Source organism: Callithrix jacchus, chromosome 1 (assembly GCF_049354715.1).
Source record: "Callithrix jacchus isolate 240 chromosome 1, calJac240_pri, whole genome shotgun sequence".
Classification (NCBI taxonomy): domain Eukaryota; kingdom Metazoa; phylum Chordata; class Mammalia; order Primates; family Cebidae; genus Callithrix; species Callithrix jacchus.
The window spans coordinates 119,268,187-119,294,169 of record NC_133502.1 but is presented as its reverse complement, the minus strand read 5'-3'; the positions used below and the strand labels follow the sequence as shown (position 1 = coordinate 119,294,169).

The window sequence follows — 25,983 nt, the reverse complement described above, 5'->3', positions numbered from 1 at the left end:
AAATAGTTTTTTTTTTTTTTGCCTTCTATGAGGCTAGTTTTGAAATTAAGTATCCATCTACAAAGTTAACCAAGACTTTCACTATTTGTATTCTCAGCAGCTGAATGGTGCTGATTCCCAGAGCTGGCTAGCCCTTTCACCCTTGTCATAAATTATCAATGTCTTTAGTCTTGGCATAATCATCTATTGTGTGTGAAACCATTTGGGTGATGTGCCACTCTTTCTTCATTTTGTGGCCCAGAAGGGCTTTATGATCAGTGATCATGATGAAGGGAGATAATGTATACAAGAGAGTTTTAGTTGATAAAGAAGATACATTTATGTCATTGTTGTTTAGTTGGAAATTTCAACCATGTAGAGATTATTAATCATACAAACCCATTTTCACTAAGATAAAAATTTCATTTCTTCTGCTTTCAGGAATGACAGGAACATTTTTTAAAATCAGAAAAGGAGTAACAGCTGTCTTCACTGTTCATTTCAGTTGGAGGCATTTGATGTTCATAATCAACATTTTGAAATATGTTCAAAGGTGCCATCTTGTGGTAATATTCTATTCAATTTTTAGCAGATATATTGGCAAAAACCTGAGTAAATCTGAAAACCAGAAAGAAATAACAATGGAGAAATACACTTTACAACGTGTCAGAAGCCTATATTTTGGAGCATAAATAAAAAGAATGCCAGGTGTATTTCTATGTGTAATTTATGTACTTAATCAAAGTACTTAATGGCTGTTTTTATTCATTTTGCTAAGTTTCTATTTGATAGCCATGTTCTTTTTTATCTTTTCCTCAACTTAAAGCCCTAAATATTTCTGTATAATAGAACACATTAAGAATAAACTTCTACTTTATTGTTATAAATTCTGAAATAAATCATTCTTTACTGGGGTTTCCAGAAGCATCACCCTCTTTTTAACATTTTTTTCTTTAAAAAAGTCAAAGTTGATGAAGAACTATGAAGGTCTCCTGACCCAGTCTTCCCTATACACAGATTACACTTTCTGATATGGTTTTTTTCAGCTCTTCAAATTATTTATTCCAATTTTGCCTCTTTGTTTTTAAATGGGTTTCTTATCTTTTTTTTTTTAAATTTAGAGATCATATGTTTTGATATTCTACCTTGGATGATGAAGACTCAGCTTTTATCATAGCCCTGCTCATCAACATATTTTACTTCACCCTTGCTTACATTTTTGGGTTTAGTTATATCATATTTTTGTTGTTATTTAATTAATTTATTTTACCAGGTAGATGAAATTTAGTTGTTTACAGCATACTACATAGTATAATACAATGACTTTCTTTTCTGACGCAAATGGCTGTTTCCTCAGAATTAAAAATTATCCCACCTTTTAATTTGTTTAGTGTTTTATAATCATTTTTGAATGAATTCCTCTAACCTAGTAGAACTGAATATATCCTCTCAAGAAGGTATTTTACTGTAGCCACATGGAGATACGAATTTTATATTCTTCTATCTCCTTCACTTGACATAAAATGTGGTTTTTGGGCCTGGCGCAGTGGCTCAAGCCTGTAATCCCAGCACTTTGGGAGGCCGAGGCGGGTGGATCACGAGGTCAACAGATCGAGACCATCCTGGTCAACATGGTGAAACCCCGTCTCTACTAAAAATACAAAAAATTAGCTGGGCATGGTGGCACGTGCCTGTAATCCCAGCTACTCAGGAGGCTGAGGCAGGAGAATTGCCTGAACCCAGGAGGCGGAGGTTGCGGTCCAGCCTGGGTAACAAGAGTGAAACTCCATCTCAAAAAAAACAAAAAAAATGTGGTTTGTGTTCGATCATTTCTTAGTTTGTGTGTAGGTCATTTCCAATAGATAAGAACTTTTTTCCTTGAGTTGCAGACATTATTTAAGCTAGCTCAGATTTGAATCTTTCTTCTCGAACAACAGTGAAATTTAGAACTTTTAATACAGATCACTCAGGGTTACAAGATAGGCCCTAAAGTAAAAGTGTATATTGCTGGTATCTCCAGGTATAAGAGAAAGACAATTCATTAGTTGATAGTGGTGTGTTTGTTTTGCAGAATATTTGTGAATATGGCTTTTCTCTTTTCTTGTTAAAAAAACAGACAAATCAATAAATTTGCCCCTTTAAGCATGGAATGTACAGAAAAATTAGTAAAATTTTATAATTATTTAAGGTCACAGGAACTATTGATTTAAATTTCTCTATTATAGAGTACATATTTCCAGCAATAGAAACATTTGCATTCCAAAAATATTGCTCTCTGTTTTTTTTAATCCAACTCTTTGCCCTGAAATCATAATTATTATTTTTCATTTGCATTGACATCAGTCTTCCCTTCAATCCATTATTATTGTTTTTAACAAGCATTTATCCATAGCTTATTACATGCAAGACATTCCACTAGGATAAGGGTAGCTAATAATACAAAGACTTGGGTCTGTTTTCTAAAAACTTTAAAGATGTATTAAGAAAATAATTCATTTTATTCAAATTATTTACTTTTAGAGAGCATTTAGTGTGATACCTTATGTACAAAATTACATATTTCCAACTTTTTTTGAGGTTTAAGTCATCTCTGGAAAAAATTCTAATAGCTATTAGTACTTAATCCTGGATTAATCATAGTCTTAATCAACAATATTTATTTCTTTAGAAACTTACCAGTCTCATCTTCCCATTCTTCTAATAACTGTATTGGGTTTCATTATCTTTCAATTACCTATATGTATGAAATATTTCAGTAAAATATGTCTGTTCATTCTTCCCCTTGTGAACATTTACCATTCACTGCACTAGAAATTGGTGAAACGATGTTAAGCAGCCTAGTTATTCTGATCTTCAGGATAATGAGACAACCACATCTTCTTAGTGTTTTTGTGCTGTTATATCCTTGCCATGTCCTATAATTTCTGCATTATCCTATATTCCCTCTTTCCAAATGAAATGAGTTCTAGAGGAATATGAAAGTATGTCAATGGGAAATTGACTATGATATTTCTCTTTAACAATGTTGGAGTGATAACAGTAACTTCTAGGACACTAAAAATGAATGCTTGAGAAGTGTTTTCACTTCCTCTGAAAATTGATAGGATTGGATTCTAGCCTTAATTATCTTATTAGCTGTATTGTCTTGTACAAATCCGTTCACTTCCATGTAACGTAATTTCTTCATCTGAATAATGAAAGAGGCAGACTGAATAATACTCAGATTTATTCCATCTTTATTAGAAAGTTTCAATAGAGGATAACTTGGAAATATGTTTTCTTGAAGGATAAATGAATTTGGTTTAATTTCCACTTTGTTAAAATTCCTACTTTTACTACCCATAGTTACAAATTAGGAACCAACAAACCAAAGAAAACATGTGTAAAGTATAGCTTCTAGTATAATATCTTGATAATATTACAGTAAAGCTGTTTTTTAAAAATATTCTAGGATCAAAGGCTTCTTTAAGAACACTCACCTTAATGCAGGAGAATTGAGAGAATTTGTGGAGGCCTCAGTCCTTGATGAATAGGGACAAAAATAACTGTATTAGAAGCCTCAGAAATATAAAGGATCATAAGAGAACTTTAAGAACAATTATTGGCAAAAATTGGATAATATAGAAGAAATTGATAAATTCTTATAAATATACAAGCCATAGGGTTGGTCCTGTGTCCTCACCTAAATATCATCTCTAACTGTAATCTCCACTTGTCAAGGCAGGGACTTGGTAAGAGGTGATTGGATCATGGCAGTGGTTTCCCCCAAGTCTTTCCTCTCTCTCTCTCTCTCTTTGTTTTTTTTTGAGACGGAGTTTCGGTCTTGTTGCCCAGGCTGTGCAATTGCGCGATCTCGGCTCACCGCAACCTCCGCCTCCTGGGTTCAGGCAATTCTCCTGCCTCAGCCTCCCGAGTAGCTGCGATTACAGGTGTGCGCCACCATGCCCAGCTAATTTTTTTGTATTTTTAGTAGAGACGGGGTTTCACCATGTTGACCAGGATGGTCTCGATGTGTTGACCTCGTGATCCACCCGCCTCGGCCTCCCAAAGTGCTGGGATTACAGGCGTGAGCCACCGCGCCCGGCCGCCTTTCTCTTGATAGTGAGTATCTGATGGTTTTATAAGCGGCTTGTCTCCCTTCGTTCTTTATCTTTCCTGCTGCCTTGTAAAGAAGGTACTTGCTTCTCCTTCACCTTCTGCCATGATTGTCAGTTACTTGAGTACCCCCCACTAGCCATGCAGAACTATGTGTCAATTAAAACTCTTTCTCTTATAAATTACCCAGTCTTGTGTATTTCTTTATAGCACTGTGAAAACAAACTAATAAAACAACATGCCAAGACAATTATGAAGCAAACAAGATCCAGTGACTTGCTATCTACAAGAAACTCACTTTAGATGTAAAGATACACATAGGCTAAAAGTGAAGAGGTAGAAAAAGATATTCAAAAAAATGGTAACAAAAAGAAAGCAGAAGTGGCTATACTTATATCATGCAAAACAGACTTAAAGTTGAAAATTATCTCTAGGTATATAATGATAAAATGATAAATTCAGTAAGAATATATAATAGTTATAAATATATACATATTCAATATTAGAGCATCTAAATATATAAAGCAAATATTGACATATCTGAATGGAGAAATTGACAGCAATACGATAATAGCGATAGACTTCAATACTTCCCTTTTAATAATGGACATCCAGGCAGAATATCAGTTTACCAATGTTCCCCTTAATGTGTGACCTGAAAGTTGTATAAATAAGCCAGGTGTGACTCAAACACCACAGATTTCTGTTTATGTATTAATGAAGCCCAATACCTCACCGTTTTCCTCCTTTATCAGTAGCATTTCAACTTTTTCCTTTATGGGTTGCATTGCACTATTGGCTTATATTTAATTTGAAATTAAAATCCCTTTGTTATTTTGCAAAAAGTTCTGCCTCCTTCTACCCTTTAATTTTGCCATCATACTTTCTGACTACCATATTTTGCATTTTTCCCTATTAATCTATCATCAGACTGTTCTTGCTTTATATATATGTTTTTTAAATCTATATTGTCAAATCCATACTAGTTTTCTGCTCAACTTGATCTTCCGTTGATTGATTGGTTGTGAAAATTTTGAGCAGGCTATAGCAAAGGGAAAAATACATGACATTATTGGATATTAATAGACTGAGCTCAGAACAAATGTCTTATAACTGCATCTTGGAATAGTTATTTTAATAGCCTTAAACTTATTTTTTCATGTTTTAAAATTATATGGAGTTTTAAGTGAGAGCTATGTCTGAAATCTGCTTCTGGACATGAAGACAAGATGTATAACTGAGAGTCACAAAAGTAATAGCTTTTTATTTTTTATTGTGACAGTCCAGTTAGGTATTTTAATTGACTCCACTTAGCCTGTAATGTTTGGATCAATTTGTAGTACTCACATGCAATGAATGGTTGCTTATGCAACAAGAAATGGGTGTTTATGCAATAATTTTCTTGTTTGTTATTGATCTGTTCAGGCTTCCTATTTCTTCTGAATTCAGTCTTAATCTGTTGTATGTTTCTAGAAATTATCCATTTCTTATAAGTTATCCAATTTATTGGCGTATAATTGTTCATAAAAGTTCCTTCTGATTCTTTTGTTTCTTAGGAATCCATTTTGATGCTTCCTCTTCCATTTATGATTTTGAGTCTTCTCTCTTTTCTTCTTAGTTTAGCTAAGGGTTTGTCAATTAAAAATTGAAAAAAAACCCTTAATTTTCTGGATTTTCTCTTGCTTTTCTATTCTGTACTTATCTCTGCTCTAACGTTAATTATTTATTTCTTTCTGTTAACGTTGGGCTTAGTTTGTTGTTCTTTTTCTAGTTCTTTGAGGTGTAAAGTTAAGCCGTTCATTTGAGATCTGTAGTTTTCAATGTAGGTGTTTATTGTTACAAAATTCCTCTTTAGTACTTTTGCTGAATCTCGTAACTTTTGGTTAGTTGCAATTTTGTTTTCACTTGCCTTGAGGTATCATTAAATTCCTCTATGATTTCTCAATTGACCCAATGGTTATTTAAGAGTGAATTGTTTTTCATCATTGTGAATCTTACCACTTTCTTCAGCTATTAATTCCTAATTTTACTCAATTTTGATCTGAAAAGATCTTTGAACTGACTTTTATCTTTTTGATTTTGGGTGGACTTGTTTTGAGGCCTAACACATAATTTATCCTGGAATATGTTCCATGTGTGTTTGAGAGGAACATGTTGCTGACGTATAAAAATATTCTGCTGCTGTTGAGTGGAATGTAATGTATATATCCCTAAAGTCCAATTGGTCTATAGTGTTGTTCAAATACTCTCTTTCCTTATTGATCTCCTACCTGGATGTTTTATCGATTATTGAAAGTGGAATATTGGATTCTACTGTGAGTATTGTATTGCTATCAATTTCTCCTTTCAGATCTATCAATATTTCCTTCACATATTTATTTGCTTTGCTATTGAATGTATATATGTCTATAATTGTTATATCTTGTTAAATTGACTATTTTATTATTATATAATGAACTTCATCTTGAGACAGTTTTTGACTTTATGTATTTCGTCTGATAGGATAGTCTCCCCTGCTTTCTTTCTGTTGCCATTTTCAGAATATCTTTTTCCATCCCTTTACTTCCAGCCTGTATCTATCTTTAAATCTTAAGTGAATCTCTTATAGACAGCAAGTCACTGGATCATGTTTTGGATACATTCAGCTACTTTAAGCATTTTAATTTTATATTGAGCCATTTACATTGAAATAATTATTGATAGGTGAGGACTTACTAACTGCCATTTCATTAATAGTTTTGTGTTATGCTCTTGTTTTAATCGTCTCTCTCACAGTTTTCCATTGTTAACCAACTTTTTTCTAATGATTTACTCAAAGCTGTATTTATATTATACTTATAATTTTAAAATTATACATTTAGAATATAAGCTGTATTTATTCTATTTATAGATAAGTGTGCAACTTTATCTTGTGATTATTTAGAATTAATGTTTTGAAACAAGACTTCCTCCTCTCTCCCTTAAAGTATTCCATATTAACTAGTTTCTTAGTCTTTAACCATTCCAAATTATTTCTCATCAGCATTATTTGTGATCAGCACCATCACTAATATATTTATAAATATACAGCTTGATTATGACCCTCTCTGTTTTCTATTTCCCATGGAGTGAATTCCAATTATTAAGAATTGCATATAGGACATTCTGGTTTTATTTCCAATTTATCTTTTTACTCCCCTCCTTAAAAACTGCCCTTTAACCACACTGACCTATTTTAGATTTTCAAAAGTTCCGTGGTCTTTTAAACTTCTGTGCCCTTGTCCATACTATTACTTTTGAATAAAATGCCCTTTTCCACTTTTATCTTTGGTGAATTCACTGGCATTCCTTGAAGCAGAAGTTAAACATGACCTTCGCAGTTTTACAATTCTTATTTGCTTCTCTCCAAAGCTATAGTGGCTTGAACTCTTTGATGTTGCCTTGTATGTGTCTAAGAAATGTTTCTGAAATGAGCAATTAGTAAACCTAAAAAAAAATATAAAGTGGAGTATTTCGTTTCATTGATATTCTATATAAAAAGGCATCTTACATTACGCAATAATTTCTTTGAAAAGCTGTGCTTATATTATATTTTAACAAATCACAGTGTATTCCAAGAGAATAAATTGAGTAATGCTAGTGTAAAACATCCTATTGTTATATGCATGCTCTTTGATATGTTTTATTTCTCTTGTGTATATGTAGCCTTAAGATTGCTGAATATAGGAAAACACAGTAACACCAGGGATACATAACTTAAACTTGTTTTTGTTTGTTGAATTTAGAATCTCAGTTTAGCCATTTTATATAGAGTATGATTACTATTGTTATTATTTATTTTTACCAGTTTTAATTAAAATGTTTGTTCACATATGACCACCTTACACAGTTCTTTGGAATATTGTTTCATAGCACAAGATTAAAAAGAGAAAATATATTTCATGTTAGAAGAGAAGGGAAAAATAGCATTCATATAGAACTAGATTTAAAAAAAAGACCAATGAAATAATATGTTAATATTTTACTTGGAAGATACATAAAAAGCTGATAAATAATAAGAGAATGCTATTTAAATTAAGCACAGTGATTAGAATACTATGTGTAGAGCACATAAAGCGTGTTCTCCATATGCCTTCTTTGCAGACCTCTATGATATTAGAAGAGAAATTAGGAGGTAAACTGTATGGATAGGTATTTCCTTTTTCAGTGATTGAGAGGCTGGGAAACACAGTGGCAAATACAGGCAATATCCACTGTTGCTTAAGAAAGTGAAGGTTTTCTGTCTCTGAGGTTTGACAAAGATGGTGATTTTGTTGTAGCTTTGAACCTGAGATTAAATAGCATATGTTGACTAAATAATATATTTGATTGGTCTTCAAACTGAAGATTAATTTGAAAAGATTAACCAGGATTTCATTTATTTATAACTACATATAATTTGTTTTAATTAATAAATGTGGTTTTTAAAAATCTGTTGACCAATATCCATGAATGGAAATGTGTTTATATGTTAACATTTTAGAAATGCCCATTCATGTATTTTAAGTGGACATTTGCTATAAACATTATTTTCCTTATACATGTGAACGAAGCATAGCAGCTTACTTATATCATCACATACTCAACCTTTAAAGCATGCACACTATCCCCTTAAATATTATGTAGTTAGTGCCACCCATTATTTAAAATAGAGCTGAAAATTAGAACCCATTGAAAAAATTCTGAATGAGTCTTCTCAGTTTTGAAAAGTATGCCTGGATCTTTATTTGTAACATATGCTTGTATTAGAAAGTATCAGTTAAAGAAAATACAGTTAATAACTCCATCTATTATATTCAACCAGGTGGTTTTGTGATATTAATGCATAATAGAGTAGGGCACTTGTTAGACAATAGACTGATTAGGATTCCGGATTTTTTCATATTCTTCAGCATAGCGTTGATACTGATCAGTGAGGAGAGGCTGGTTAGCTTCATCCATACTGCGTCTGGCACGTAGCAGACAAGAAGCAGTCGCAAAAATGAGTGCAACCAGTAACAAAGCGGCGACTACTGCTATGGCAATTACCTCAGGTACACTAAACTCCCGACCTATTTTGAAATAAAGATAAAAAAGATAAATATTAAAATAGTTATCACCAAAAATAGGACACCTGGAATTTAGGTATAAATGTCTACATTTTAACAGAAATCCTCATATTTAATTTATATTGGCCACATGGCCTTGAAGCCACTTCCTGATTTCTTTTAATGAGTGGACCCTATTGGGATAGTCATTGTTATTTCCATTTCATTTTGTGAAAGTAAGAGAATGATGATTCAGAGTTTGAGTCATTTGCCCATGGTCACTTGGTTAGTAAGCAATAAAGTTGGTTTTGGAGCCCAGGTATTTTAGAATATAAGCCTTGTACTCTTCCACTATGCCCTACTGCCTCTGTCAGGAAAGAGACTTAAACAAGAAATTTTGAATTTCAGAATCTCAGAAAAAACACCTCAGAGTATCTCACTCCCTTTTCCTTTAGGATAGATACATGTAGGCAATATAGTATAGTAGAAAAATTGGGGCCTATTCCATGGGCCTAAGCTCAAACTCATTCTCTTCCTTCATTAGAAATGTGGAGCTCTAACAGTTAGCCTCTTTCAGCCTTAGCTTCCTTATTTGTATAATGAAGATTTTCATACTCACCCCAAAGCATTGTGAGGATTAAATAAGATAGGCTGCTGTACAATAAGCTCAATATCATCTTAGTGTGGGCTCTCAACAGATATCAAATTCCCTCCCTTATCCTCAAATAAAAATACAAATAAAAGCTTCATGCCAAACATAGCTTCAGAACACCGTGATTACTCTCTTTAAAGATAACACATTTGCTTTTGGAAATCATCACATTGAAAATGCAATTTCAGTACTCACTTGGCCATTGAACTTCATAAGCATATCCCAGGTTGTCTGGAGCAGTAACAAACATTTCTGTGTTGGTGACGGGAGGCCAGAATGGCACCATGTTATATTGTCTATTATGTCCAATAGGGGCATTTTCCAATGGAAATGTAGATATATCTAAATTATTCCAAAGACAACTTGTTAATAAACATAAAATTAATATTTATGTTATTATTGAGGTGTAAAGGGATCCAATATTCAAAGAGAATGTGAACGTATTTTATTCTTATTTTATGCTGAATAAAGATGAGGTTTCACTACAGCAGGATAGGAAATCAGTAAAACAGAAAATGTTTTGAATAAAGTACCAATATACTACTCAATAGAAAAAGAGAGCTTAAAAGCAGGGGAGTTTTAGTATCATGATGGTGAATAGCTTTTTTAAATTATGTAAAATAATTTCAATAAAATTCATTAAATGTATTTTTCAAAGCCAAAGAAAAGATAAACCTGTGATTTGCTGTGGCATCATCTGTAATTTAAAATTTGAGATTTGATATATTGGTTAGAGGTTGTGCTTGTTTATTACTATTTCTGTTTAGTATTTTTTTTGCTTCTTCCAGTGTTTTTTTATTTATTTATCTTCTTCATTTTCTTTTATATATATATATATATATATATATATATATATATATATATATTTTTTTTTTTTTTTAATTGTGTTTTAGGTTTTGGAGTACATGTGAAGAACGTGCAGGATTGTTGCATAGGTACATACATGGCAGTGTGGTTTGCTGCCTTCCTTCCCATCACCTATATCTGGCATTCTCCCCATGTTATCCCTCCACAACTCCTCACCCACCACTGTCCCTCCCCTAATTCCCCAACACAGACTTCAATGTGTGATGCCCCCCTCCCTGTGTCCATGTGTTCTCATTGTTCAACACCCACCTATGAGTGAGAACATGCGGGTTTGATTTTCTGTTTTGGTGTCAGTTTGCTGAGAATGATGGTTTCCAGATTCATTTATGTCCCTACAAAGACAGGAACTCATCATTTTTTATGGCTGCATAGTATTCCATGGTGTATATGTGCCACATTTGCTTTGTCCAGTCTATCGTTGATGGGCATTTGGGTTGGTTCCAGGTCTTTGCTTTTGTAAACAGTGCCTCAGTGAACATACGTATGCATGTGTCTTTATAATAGAAAAATTTATAGTCCTTTGGATATATACCCAGTACTGGGATTGCTGGGTCAAATGGAATTTCTATTTCTAGGTCCTTGAGGAAGCACCACACTGTCTTCCACGATGGTTGAACTAATTTACACTCCCACCAACAGCGTGAAAGTGTCCCTATTTCTCCACGTCCTCTCCAGCCTCTGTTGTCCCCAGATTTTTTAATGATTGCCATTCTAACTGGCTTGAGGTGGTATCTCAATGTGGTTTTGATTGGCATTTCTCTAATAATCAGTGATGATGAGCATTTTTTCATATGTTTCTTGGCCTCATATATGTCTTCTTTTGAAAAGTGTCTGTTCATATCCTCCCACTTTTGGATGGGTTTTTTTTTTTTTTTCTTGTAAATCTGCTTTAGTTATTTGTATAACATGGATATTAGCCCTTTGTCAGATGGGTAGATTGCAAAAATTTTTTCCCATTCTATTGGTTGCTGGTTCACTCTAATGATTGTTTCTTTTGCTGTATAGAAGCTCTGGAGTTGAATTAGGTCCCATTTACCTATTTTGGCTTTTGTTGCCAATGCTTTTGGTGTTTTGGTTATGAAGTCCTTGCCTGTGCCTATGTCCTGAATGGTTTTGCCTAGGTTTTCTTCTAGGGTCTTTATGGTGTTAGGTCTTACGTTAAAGTCTTTAATCCAACTGGAGTTAATTTTAGTGTAAGGTGTCAGGAAGGGTTCCAGTTTCTGCTTTCTGCCCGCTGCTAGCCAGTTTTCCCAACATAATTTATTAAACAGGGAATCCTTTCCCCATTGCTTGTTTTTTTCAGGTTTGTCAAAGATCAGATGTTGTAGATGTGTGGAGTTGCCTCCAAGGCCTCTGTTCTGTTGCATTGGGTCTATATCTCTGTTTTGGTACCAGTACCATGATGTTTTGATTACTGTAGCCTTGTAGTATAGTTTGAAATCCATTAGCGTGATGCCTCCAGCTTTGTTCCTTCTATATTTGTAAAAACCTTTCAGTCATTTGAAAAATAATTCCATCCCTCCACTCTTAGACTTATTTTAAACAAGACTTTTGCTTTAAAGACAGTCTTTAACATTGCTTTCTAAAAGGTATTTGCAGGAATATTTAAAAAGGAGGCTACTTGTTTGTTTAGCTCTCATATAATTTGCAGGTGTTTACATTGACCTGTCCTGTAATTTTATGGTCACATTTTATCAGAAATGTGCTGAAGGGTAGTTTCCTATTTTTCATTTATGGTACTTCTCTTCCCACTACAATTTAAGTTACTGGAAAACCTTATGCTACATATGTTGCAAACTAAGAAAATGTCAGAAAAAAATGTTAAAAAGGTATTTTTCTGGTTCATCAATGACATTTAGGTTAAAATCCAAAGAACCTTTAACAAATTGCTACAAATGTAAAATAATTGTATTTTCAATCAAGATACACAAGGCAAAGGAATATCTTTCCTTTCTTTCACAGGTGGAAGAAAACGTCACTTGAATATTACCATGTGGTTCCCAGAGGTGTATGTTTAATACAAGTTGGTTTTGTTAATTCCTAAACCTATTAATTCAAGTTTACTCCTTATTGTAATAAAAGCAATCTAGTTAAACAAACATAAAGTGATCATCATGACTGTAAAACAAACGGAAGAATGTTGTTTTTATAATAGGTAAATTGAACACTTTGGAAAGATTTGTTAAAGGTGAATGGCTAAAATATTTGCCCTCATATTGTATTACAGAAGTCATTCATTTATGGTTTCACTTTTTAAAAAGCTGACACTATAAATTATAAATAATTAATTATAATTGCCATTATGTGTATAAATACACATGAAAAAATGAGATGGAATTCTAATAACAGAATTCATAACTGATTGACAACTAAATGATTAGTTATGTGTAAGTTATTTATTTATTTATTTTGTTTTTTTTGTGATGAAATCTCTCTCTGTCAGCCAGGCTGGAATGCAGTGGTGTGATCTTGGCTAACTGCAACCTTTACCTCCTAGGGTCAAGCCATTCTCATGCCTCAGCCTCCCTAGTGGCTGGGATTACTGGCACCCACCACCATGCCTGGTTAATTTTTGTGTTTTTAGTAGAGACTGGGTTTCACTATGTTGACCAGGGTAGTCTCAAACACCTGGGCTCAAGTGATCAGCCTGCCTTGGCCTCTCAAAGTGCTGGAAGTATGGGCTTATGTGTAAGTTGTTTCTTAAATAATTTTTGATGGAACAAACTCTTTTAAACAACTTCATCAATTAATGGTCCTAATTAGGTTAGATTAGAGGACCTTACTGCACACATACACACAGAAATAAGAACCTGTCTAATGGATAGATAAATCAATAGGTAGTTAAACTATAATATCATGTTTATGTGCATGATGAACTAAAGACACAGAAGCCAAAATTTAGAATACTTTCAACATACAAAAATGTGTGATGTTTTAACCAGTGGAAGCACTTTCATTGTTTGAAAAGAAATGCTAACCTCTCAGCTGCATAGGAAGGCAGAGAAAGAGGCCTTTTAAATCTTATTTTAAAAACTGCATTGAAATGAACTTCAAAGCGATTTCCTATAGTGTGATATAAAAACCAACATTAACTTTTCAAGTGGAACAAAATTTCTATTTGTGAGAGGCCATTAGGTAATAAAAATAAGAACTATGGATTATAGATATTCAACTTTAAGTCTTTGTGGATATTAAAGAGCTCTGTGAGGTTTTCCTCAATTCTACTTAAAAGTAATAAGAATTTATGTTGGAAGATATGGATAGGAAAATTTTTTAAAAAATAGTAGCCAATTTTTCAAAGCAAAAATTGGAAGATATGATTTGGTTAGTCCTAGCAAATGGTTAAAAATATCATCCTATAAAAACTATTTGGAGAGACTACTTGCCTGCATTTTCAAGGTGGAATTGAATGTCTGGAAGTGGCTTGATATTACAGCTATTTTATCCTTATTTTGAATGTGCTTTTATGTGCTGAGTGCTTAGCTTAAACTGATAACTATGCCATCTAAACAATTCACTTGGCTGAGCATGCAAAAGGCATATGAAAATGTCTTACCAGCATTGTATCTCCTCAGCCATTCATCAAAGACTGCATCCGTGAAAGTGTGCAGGAGGACAAAAATAGGATCATTTGGAGACAAATGGGTTTGTCCCCCTGTTCCATTTAGGAATAGATGAGCCAAATTGTGAAGGCTTCGAACAGCAGGGTCATACTTTCCTGTAGGATCACTGTAACCTAGATACACAAGTAAGGAGGAGAATAGTAAAACAATATTGCAAGTACTTTACTTTTCTAGTTAACAGCAATGATTCTATTAACAAAGATTTTTTTTTTCAAAGCTTGTGTCAGGCCATTTTTTTGTCTTAATGTAACAGCACTATTTCTCTGTACCTCTGGTTGATGACATTTGTTTGCTATATCCAGAGCTAAGTTGGTTTTATGCTAGTGGCATGACATCCTAAATGTAACCTCTAGGTTAAAAATAATGACCTGCAAAGATATCAGTCAAAATATATAGACACTCTACTTGTCAAGGCAGACATTGTCCTACATGGGAATAAAGATAGTGAAAATCTTCAGTTTCTACTAAAAACTGTTGACATAATTGGAAGAAGAATGCTCTGATTGTCTTGGAACTTAAGTTGCCAGATATTATTTCCACCTCCTACCTTAGTTTTGAATGACTGTCAGCATGTTTATTTTTGGAAAACTAATTTATTTTTTGTGAGGAAGCTACAATTTCTCAGGGCTTTCTTACCATTCTGTGCTAGTTTTAAGCACTGGGAAAACCTACTGTAAAAACATTTATAGAGCTTTTGATAAATATCTCAATTCCATATATATATGCATTGTATACACATATATATACAATGCATATATATACACATATATATACACACACATGCATATAGTATATATGCATTTTATATAAAAGGGAGAAAAAAAGGATAGGTATAGGACAGGTCATAAATAAAAAATGGAGGGTCTGTGATGTAAGACGTCTAATTGGCTTGAAAGACCACAGGTTTGAGATCATAGAAAGGTTGTGTATTCTAAAATTCAATAAGACTTTAAAATTTGTTAACCAGTTCTCTCTTCATATAAGATTGTGTAGTTGCAGTCACCTATTTATTCACCTATGTATTTTTTCAAGCATCAATTCCTTTATTGTTTGACTCGAAAACATTTAAAGATTGCCTGTGATGTATATGGCACATGGCTTGACACTTGTCTTTTAATACATTTTTGTCAGGAAATAAGTATAATTGTCTTCTGATTGGGCATTAAGAACGTATATCTGCACATTTTTTTAGAAATCAGTACTGATAGCCTTAGTTTATAGATTACCCAACATATACTGATTATTTAAATCCAATCATATTCAAATCAGTGGGATCATCTAGTTATAAAAATAAGCAAAAAAGATTAAAATGGCATACAATTTTGAGACTAAAAGGTGAGATAATTAAAAATAATTATTAGATTTATATATCAAATATCTTTGATCAGAGGATAGAGAGGTCTATTTGCATTTTCATGGGGAGATGGGATGCATTTGACATGGACAGTGCTATACCGAAAGTAAAATTTAACAATTACAAGTTTATAATAAGATGAAAGTATATTCTTTTGAAGACTTTAAATATATATATATATACACACACACACACACACACACACACACACACACACACATATGGCATCATTTGGAGTTATCAAAATTTGTTATATAAAGACACTGGATTTTGGAAATTTGAATTTGTGCTCTGGTTAGTGCTGGTTAGTGCTCTGTTACTAACCAGCTGAATATCTTGGGACAGTAATTTTACCTCTTCATACCTCACTTTCCTCAGCTTTAAAATACTTTGTGCAAAAGAAGGAAAACAAAGTTAAGCATCAGTAGATGATAATTTGAATTTTTATAGCCTTTTGAAAAAAGTTACAGGTTGATACTGACCCAAATAAAACATGTGCCTAAACAAGTCTTTATTCAGTGTAAACTAATTGTTTGGAATTACTTTAGTATTGCTATCATTAAAAAATAACAAATTAATTTAATACGCTCTCAAAGTCTTGAATATTGTTTGCCAATGCTAGAACTTGGTATAGTTACACATATTGGCCAGCTAGCTTCTAGAAATTTGAATTTGAATAGTTTTGGGGTTTTTAAGAAATTGGAGCATGATTTCCAAGGGCTTTTCCTATAATGAAAAGAGCTTCATGGTTGGACTCTTCTCTTTAAGAATGTTCCTTTTTGAGCAGGTGTATCATAATAGGCAATCTCATTCACATAAATTCACAGGATTAATATACTATTCAAAGCCTTCTCAAAGGAACTTGCTTTTGAATAACTCAGTATACTTTGATAACTAGATCTTTTCAAAGTACTGATTTAATTTACTTGCCTTCTACTGTGTTTCGGAAACTGTTCGTAGAGTTGGAATAAAAAGGAGGTGTGTCAAATAAACCGACTTCCAAGCACTGAGCGACATCCTGTGGTTCAGGAAGACGTTGCACCATTGGTCTGGCCACATTTCCAGCTGGATTTCTCCTAATTGGCCCACTCTCAGTGCCTGCAAAAAAAAAAAAAAACAGGATATGCAAACGTTTACACAATGTTTGGAGGTCTTATCATTGCTCTTTAAAACTTTATACATAGCACGAATATGAAATATAGGTTCTCCTTGTAGAAAAGAAAATTTAAAAATGCATACTTGGTAGTATTAAAGTGAGGAAATCTAAGTTACCATGTCCTACTTCTTTGAATCGAGTAGATATGTGACACATGAAAGTATATGAAGGAATAAAAAGAATCATGAACAGATACAGATCTTGATATTTGTTAAATCAATATATGCTTCTTTCATAAGAATGTATTAAAATAAAAAGTCCATGGAAAATTTTGCCAAAATAATCTCTTAAGCCTAAGTTCTACACTGAAATCTATATTTCACATATATGTGATATTTTGTACACAAATGCTGCCTATTTAAACCTTTAGAGAAATAAGGTTAAATTTCTTTGGAAAGGGATACATATTTCAACCAATACACATTTTTCAACTTTTTCAGCAATTCATGTGAGAAATAATGAAACTTTGTGAAGGGTAGTAACAAACAGACAAATAACTGTGATACTAGGGATAGATAATATGATAGCAGCCTTAAAGAAGAAAGAGATGGGGAGGGAGTGGGGAGGGGGAAAAGAGAGAGAGAGAGAGGGAGAGAGAGAGAGAGAGAGAGAGAGAGAGAGAGATCCTATTCAGTCAGATCTCCAGAAAGGCTTTATGAAGAAGAGAGATTTACAAAGAGCCCCATAGGATTAAGAAAACTTTCCATAGGTGAAATTAAAGAAATTTTAAAAGAAAAACATTTTAGGCAGAGGAAATGGCAAGAGATGATACACTTTCTTCTGTCTACAACAAAGCCCCCTATCTATAACAAAAAAGTGTGTGTATCCCACAGACTTGGCACAGTACCTGGCATTTAATGGGTGCTGAAGAGTTGTTTGGGGCATGCCAGTATATGGAAAAGATCATGTTAGTTGTCAAAAAGGGCCTATTATGGAAATAGCTTTCCTGGAGTCTCTGCCAGGAGAGTAGCGTACTGTGGGAAAGAAGGGAAGCTAGACCAAAGCTATATTGTGAAAAAAAAAATCAAATACCAAGATTTAAAAGTTACATTTAATTCCTTAGGAAGTGGAGAGAGGTCAAAACCTTAGATGGGTGGGAGGAGAGGTGATTGGTTGGGATAACTTTGCATCATTCTGTCCTAGTGGTCTCCAGGAAGAAATATATGTGCCGTAAGGGACAAGCAAAATAATCCACTAATTTGGGGAGAGATAATATTACAACTTCAACTCACATTCCTTTTTCTTTATTCAGAAACCTTCCCATGTTCTATGCTTTACAATTAATGTAATAATCAGAACCTGATAAATTAGCATGATGAAGTTTATGTAATATGTAACTAAAACCTCAGCTGGGATTGATTGGAAACTGTATTTATTTAGTGTACATTTTCACCGAAATCTTTCACCATCCCTAGATAAACTATCAATTCAAGCTGATATTTTGGGGATTACTGCTCAGGAAGCTATCAATAAATCCCAAGAAGCAAATATTGAATACTTGAATTTCAAAGCATCTCATTCTAATTTGCCCTCAAAGAGTTCCATAGTAGAAAATGCTGATAGTAAAGAAACAAGTTAAATCAGTTCATTTTTTACTCCAGTGTTTCTTAGATTTGTTTGCATATGGACAACTGCTGCTATTGCATCTAACATCCTATAGACCAAAATCCTGTGGAATTTCCATAAAAAAATAAATGGAAAGTTGCACGTCTGAAGAAGAAAATACATCTGAGAAGTATTGTGAATAAATAACAGTGTTCTTCTGTGTTGATTCAAAGATGGTATTTTGGTGACTGGAAAAATGTTGGATGCAATAGTAACTTTTTCAATCTACCAAGTTTGGTGCATTTATTTTGAATATTGGAGAAATACTACCTAACAAGCATGTAAAGAAATAGGTATGAAATATTTAAGGAAGGTTTTATCTAAAGTTGGAAATGTGTGAGTCTCCAGTAAAAGATGATCAATAAAACAACTGAAATGGACAATATCATTAAAGAAGAAAGGTAATAGAAGAGAGAATTGTTATGAGGAGTAAATAGGATACTAAAGCAAAGCATTTCATACCATATCAGATACATAATATGTGTTCAATAAAATGACATTTTTTCCCTTTCCTTTGCCTTACAAATAAAATGCCTGCTATTTATCTTTTGCAGTGAAACAAGGAGTAATCTTAAAATTTCTCTAACCTAAATATTCTTCAATTTGTCATGAGACTCTGTGTCTGACTTAGGAGACTTGTTATATTAACTGACAAGAAAAATTATGATAAAAAAATTCCTTCCTCTTCTCACCTCCTGTGCTATAATTGCATTTACTTATTTAAACTGTGCTTTAATTTGGTGTCCAACCATCAGGATGATTGGAAAATGACTAGAAAACGCTCAGGCCAAAATACAATGACCTGGTTAGAAAGAGATAAATGCTTTTGTATCTGCGGGCATCCTGATCCTCAGTTTCATTTCTCTGCCACAAGGTGGGACCATGCATTCAGCATACCAAACAAATACAAATTTATTCTACGTTTTGAACTTCTACAGAGGAAATTTTCATTTATTATCACTTCTCTTATTCCTATACACTGCTAAATAATCTTCTAATTGTGAAAGTATATATCTAATTCTTCCTAATTTATTTAGAATATTTCTTACTCAAGTACATAAAATAATATACATAGAATAAATATGTTGTAACTATAATAATAAAACAAATTTACATAACTCTTATTTTTATATGGAAGAACAGTCAAAAGAACCAGACATGCCTGAAGAAGAAAAATAAGGTGAGGTAGGGAGTGTCTAATAATTGAACCTGGTGTTACTAGCACAGGCACAGATACTAATATGATCCAAGGAAGAGAATAGGAAGCTCAGGAAGAGATCTACATGTGGCAGGAAATTGACCTGTGACAGAGGTGGCATTCAGATCACTGGAGAAAGAATGCTTGGACAACTGGTTAAGTGTTCTCTTATTGCATTTACGTCAGAAGAGCTGGAGAGCAGCTAGCTGGCAGTAATCTCCTTTACTGAAAACTACCCCCCATATAACCTTTTGCTTTCTGACTTTCTAAGTGAATAAACATACATTTGGTTTGTTTCTTTTCTTTTTTTTCTCCCATGGCATTTCCAACTTTTTGCCTGTTTTTCACATTTTCTTCAGTAACATTTTCTGTGAAATTCCAACATGAGGCACATGACTACTAAGCAGTGCTAAGAAAACTAAGAGGATTAGTTTATACAACTAGACATTTCCAAAATAAGAAAGTTAGCAAGATATTGACCCAATTACAGTGAGCAACTTGGTCAGTGTAAGAATGAGTAGGCACTTTCTGTTTCCCCAGGAGCCCCTTATGGAGCGTCTTGAATATTTTAGGCCTTTAATGAATGCCTGGTACACTGTTTCTCTATAATAAAAGTAGATTTTAGTCTGAATTCACTAGTAGAATGAAGGGCCTTCCAGGCAGCATATTTAATCTCTTTATCTAAAAAGAAATTCTGACTCTGAGCAATCATTTGCAACTTACTGTTACAAAGTGTTCCCAGGGTATCATAATCTTCCAAAGAATCACAGACCACTCGCCATTCAGAAAAGACAGAGTTTGGGCTTATTAGAGTGGAATCAAAGTTGCTTCTGGATCCCATCAGGTCATCCGTGCAGATATCACAGACATTTTTCCCCGTCGCGAAATTCCAGTAAGGAAGGGAGAAAGAAGGCTCTTGCAACATTTCCTAGATCACAGAAACTCTGTTAATATTCTCTGCTTCTGTTTATAGTTCTTTGTTTCTGCTTGGTCTACTCACTGACAGTCTATTTCTATTAGCTGTCTTCAGACAATAAGGTACTGGTTAGTGTATCAATGGTGTCTGAGGGGCCCAGAGGAGTTCAAACCTTATTTAACAAAGCTAGTAATTTATTAAAAGGAGTCATCTAGGCATTAAAGGGAATGAAACTCAATTCATTGTGCAGAAATTTTTGAAAACGATTTGGAGGGAGAAAAGGTCTTCTTTTTCTTTTTTAGCCAGGTAATTACATTTCTATTGGTTATAACAAAAATTGTCAATAACAACATTGGCTTATTGGCATTTTCACCTTCTTCAATTTCTCTATCTTTAATTCAAGCATCATTAACTCTTAGTCTGGTGCCAGATCCAGACTTAAAATATGTTATGTGGAGTGCTAATTTTTGTTTTGCTTCTGTTTTAAAATTTCATTTGAATGACTGGGCATTTAGATTTTGGTTTGGTCAAAGGCCAATGGTCTCTTTCACACTGGGCATGGAAGGTGTTTTATTTATGAAACACTGCCTTAGAATCTAAACTTTTACAACTCAGGCTTCTGCCTAAATCTTACACTGATAGAAATGCTAAACAGAAGCAGAGTAAATCTTTCTGCCCATTGGCTTTTAGACCAGAGACCTAGTTTCCATTCAGAGCTGATCTCACATTTTTAAATATGCTGGCCTCAAGATCACATGCTTATTTTATTCAGTTCTTTAAAACGTATAACTCCTTGTTATTTCTCATTTCTTTTGGCCCTTGAGAAGTTCTATTTATGGTATGGAATTTAAGTGTAGGGATTGCAGTTGTTTCATCTTATCTCTCAAGCACTCAATACATTCTGCTTTTTCACTTCCCTTTCTGGGAAGCATTCTCTTAACTTTGGGTGTTTTAGAGAGCCAAAAGCTTTCCAAGTTATCCCTAGTTATTGGTCTCCAGGGGTTTGTAGGCCTCCTTTAGAAGCCATCATTGTGGTTCACAAAAGTTAGTGACAGCTTCCAAGGGATCATTAAGAATGGGTTTGTGGTTCAGCAACTGACATTTGGGAGCCAGAGCATATTCATGTGGCATTTCAAACATGAATTACATTTAAATTGTAATTTGTTGGATCCCTTGTGCTGTTGGGTTTTTAAAATGTAAGTCATAGAGGTTGAAGTTTACAGAGACAAAATTGAAGGTTTTAGATACTTTCCACCTGCCCTTTCATTTTGGTGTGCCCATGAGAAAATGACTCCAAGGCTTGAAGATCTGCAGTCAATTACAAATGACAGATTTATCTACTCATAATCTACTAAGTGTCTCATTTGTAATCAGAGCTATAAAATATGATGTTCAGAGTATCAGATGAATTCATTTAATCACTCTCGAACTGCAAATGGATAGTGTACTTTCAAATGAATATTTCATCCTGTATTTTCGTGCATTAATTCTCTCTCTTCTAACCATTTATTTTTTTTTTCTTAGAATAATGCTGGCACAAGCATTCTGCAAATTAATAAATGAATCTAAACACTTTTCTTGGATTCAGATATTTTTAGCTTAGTTCTTATATTTTAACTTGAAGGGCAAGATTCATTGATGTTGTTTCACATAGAAAACAGGTTTACTTTGTGGATTTCTTAGCTGAGATCTAACAACTTAAAATATTATTTTAAAATTACAATATTTTTCTCAAACAGAGCAGTTGGTAAAAGAAACAAGTATAAAGAATCTATGTAACTGGACACTAATATGTTTTGAGCTTATCTGCTTAAAAAATAAACATGAAATAGCTGCTTGAGTTGAGGTTCACTCCTCTTTTCACTAGAAAAGATAAATTAGCCAATATCTTTTCACTAAAAATATTGCCTGAATCATGTAATTTTTTTGTATTTTTTAAATGTTTTGTCAACTTTTATATATTTTAGGTGTTCAACATAGTGCTTTGATATGAATATACATAGTTAAGCGATTACTATAGTCAAGCAGATTTACATATATGTCCTCTTATATAGTAATGTGATATTTTTAATAGGTTTCCTTTGTGAGCCTCAAAGGGTAGGGAATGTGGAAAAATGTAGTTCAATGAAAATATGAGAATCTAAATGGAAAGGAATTATTTTTCATGATTTAAACCCTATACCATGTAGGAAAGAATCACTGGAATAATAAGATATACATTTGGGATTGAAATATGGGGAAGTCTCTAACCCACATCATTAGGAGCAGGAATCAGCTTATATTTAGTAGAGAAGGAAGACTTGCAAATGAGCTTCTTCTGTTTCAAGCTTTATGAAAGTCTTGTTTTCAATGAAGCTGCAAAACATTTTTAAACTTTTAATTCATACCTGCAAATGTCTCATTTTGCTCATTATTGATAATACTTTATTTTCACTTCACCAAGATAAAAATTAATTAGTAAGTAATCAAAACAAGGAGAAAATGAAATGCCAAAGACAGGTTAGTAACATGAAATTGCTTTTTCATCAAATGTTCTGATGATTCTGAAAACTAGTGAATTAAAATGACTTACAAACAAGCCATCTTGTCTGAAAAGAGTCTAAAAACTGAAATGCTTCTTACATACCTGCATGTCTCTCTCCAGACGCAGGAGGTGGTACCTGTGCCATGTGAGAAAAGCCGGTCCCTCATGAGAGAAATCCACTTGACCAAAGCTTTCCTGCCCTGCCCCAAGGAAAGTCTTTTTCACTGAGTAATAGTGTGTCCAAACAAAGTAGTTATAAATGGAAATGTTCTCAAATTGTGGCGTGTTGCCATCTGGCCCCAATATTTCTTCTGATCTCCTGGTGGCAATGACAAATAAAGGGTGAGTTGTGCGCTTTGCCATATCCAGGGCCCGGACGAAGTGGTTCTTTTCTTCTTTACTTAAGTCCAGAATATTTCTCCTGACTTTAGGAAAACAAAATTCAAGCATGAGAACATCTGTCTTGTGGGGATGGGTAGAGAAAGAGCATAATTGTCTTGTAATACACCATGACCCATTTATCTATCTGTTCAAATGTGTTTTAAACTATTTTACACTTTAAAAAATCCTTAATGAAAACCCTTTCTTCAGGCCTGCTTTCTCTCTCTTTCTTCCCTTCTTTCCTTTTCCTCTCTGCAATTTACTGTGTAATTTCTATTGCCTTTCTTTAATCTTACCTGTGGATTTTACAATTTTGTGACCTTATCATGTTTATTTCTGCCCACTATTGGCATTTTTACTGGAATTTTCTAACTTTCTATCTTTTTAACATTATAATTCTTATAAAATTAGGTGGTATAACATGGTAGTTAAGACTACAGAATTATTCTATGACTTTGGGCACATTTTTCAAAGTCTCAGTTTTTTTTATCATTAAAGTGTAGATAAAAATAATTCCTGCTTTATAGAATTGTAAAGTTTAAAGACCATACACATAAAAAGCAATTAGCCCAAGGCCTGGCTCATAGTAAAGACTCAATACATGTTCTGTTAAACCCTTAGTCTACTATCTGGCACCATAGAACACAATAGAATATTGTAGGCTGTTACTGTTGAATGCTTTGTTATTTAATGCTATTTAGTCTGCAGGCTAAACTCTTCATCTCAAATGCCTGAATTTGGTCATCATGTTGGGAAATTTCTTTAAGGGTCAGCAGAGGTAGTGGCAGAACTAAAATATAAGGGCTAGACAGATCTCAGTGTGAATTCCAGGCTTACTAAATATCAGCTGTGTGGATTTGAACTTTCTGAACCTCATCTATGACAATTAACATGTTTGCCTGAAGGAGTTACTGAAAAGACTAGTCATAAATACCTAACACACTTCCTAGGATATAGTGGTTTCTCAACAAATGTTTCAGAAGAAAATATTGGTCAGAAGTTCTGGGCTTCAACCCCAACCTTTCACATTAAACAAGTTTCTTAACCTTTCTAAGCATCAGTTTCCTCAATTGTGAAAAGAGAGGGTTGAGCTTTGATTTCCAGGTATTCCTCCAGCTCAAATGATTTAAGATTTTATTCAGAGCCTTGAGTCTCATGCAAGACTTGTGAACTCATTCACATCTCCACTTACCTACGAGAACCCTCTGGTCACAGGCAGCTCCTCTCCAGCCAGGATAGCAAGACCCACAGTTGTGTCCTGAGAAGTTGCCATTGCAGTGACATGTCCGATTGAAGAAGCGCAAGGGCCAGACCTCCCGATCATCTCTGCCATCATGTGGGTACTGAGGGCTGTGAGGCCGGGAGTCTGCAGTCACTGCCTCGCATCTGCCCCTCCCTGATGATGAGCCACAGCGGTCTGTCCCAGGCCCAGACACAGGAGACAGGTCTGGGCAACACATACCACTTCTCAAAGCCTCAACAGTGGCACAGTCTCTTGGGAATTGAGCGTCGGCCTGCTGAAAAAGCGGCAGCAGGAAGAAGATATAGCCCAGAGAGAGGAGTTTAGGAGCATTCATTCTGCTTGAAGTAAGAGTGCAAAACAAAGATCTGGTTCTTGGCCCTTTGTGTAGAGAAGACTGAAGCATGTAGATGAAAATCCAGCTGAAAAAGATAAAGTAAAATGAGATTATGCAAGTTTTTCTTAGTACTTATAAATGGTATGAACCTTTCCCAAATACCTACAAAATGGAATCCATATGTAAAATGACATTGCACACAAATAATAAAAATAATAATTTACCTTTAAAATTCGACATATGTAACACCTACATGTATGATACCGACATAATTAAATTACCTGTCCTAGTCATTTTGTTTTCTTCATTTTATATACATATACACATTCTAGGTATCAGTTATCAAAAGCATTAATTAGCAGGTCACCACCGTTGATTACATTTAATTTAACCTTGGAGCTGAAAGAAGAATTGGGAACAGATTTCCAGCAAGTTAATTTTTGTGATTTAAAGTTTGTTATACAAATGGAGTTTAGGCAGGAGTCCACCCACTCCCCATAGGACTTCTTTTCAGTACCTTAATATCCTGAAGGATGTGTGTCTCTGATGAACTTCTCTTAGGATTGATCGTTTTATATTTACTTGTGTTTCTTGTCCTCTCACGTCAGAACTGTTAATTGCATGTGGATTGCTGCCTGATAACTAATCCCAAATCTGCTCACCCAAACTAGGAGGGGCTGATCTTTTTTTCTACCCTTTACTAATCCCTTTCACTTCAGTGAATGTTTCTGCTCTTTAAGAACTTGATCAGCACATGATTCCCTTCTCACTGATTTCCTTGTGATATTTAAGTTTGAAGAAAAGGCCAGAAGCACTAATTTGTAATACAAATCAGAGAAACTAATGAGATATATTTACATTGAAGAGATTTCTTTTTTTCCTTTGACAGCATCTCTTTAGAGGCTGAAACAAGATTAATTACCTTTTCCTAATGATACAAAAGCCAGGCTAGTGCTTTTACCTGATAGGAGCTTTTGGTTGTATTCTGTCTTGAAAACAGATGCTACTGTT

The 25,983-nt window shown here is 33.9% G+C and overlaps 1 protein-coding gene across 1 annotated transcript; it reads right to left on the bottom strand.

The window, feature by feature from the left end:
- Positions 1 to 8,792: 8,792 nt before the first annotated feature.
- Positions 8,793 to 25,520, bottom strand: TYRP1 (tyrosinase related protein 1). Its single transcript, XM_017973584.4, has 8 exons — positions 25,490 to 25,520; positions 24,588 to 25,057; positions 23,117 to 23,439; positions 20,298 to 20,502; positions 16,546 to 16,713; positions 14,195 to 14,374; positions 9,967 to 10,113; positions 8,793 to 9,143 (listed from the first exon to the last, which is right to left on the bottom strand). Exons 2-8 carry the CDS (start codon positions 25,039 to 25,041, stop codon positions 8,938 to 8,940), a joined length of 1,683 nt encoding a protein of 560 aa, XP_017829073.2. The 5' UTR covers positions 25,042 to 25,057; positions 25,490 to 25,520; the 3' UTR covers positions 8,793 to 8,937.
- Between the last annotated feature and the right edge of the window lie 463 nt (positions 25,521 to 25,983).

What these genes read in the sequence shown, in the direction of transcription:
- TYRP1 (XM_017973584.4), bottom strand. Translation starts at nt 25,041, where the DNA reads ATGCTTCAGTCTTCTCTACACAAAGGGCCAAGAACCAGATCTTTGTTT. An exon ending in TGACCAGAGGGTTCTCGTAG is followed by an intron (nt 23,440 to 24,587) that starts GTAAGTGGAGAT and finishes GTTTTCCTAAAG; the next exon opens with TCAGGAGAAATATTCTGGAC. An exon ending in TTTCCGAAACACAGTAGAAG is followed by an intron (nt 14,375 to 16,545) that starts GCAAGTAAATTA and finishes TTGTGTATCTAG; the next exon opens with GTTACAGTGATCCTACAGGA.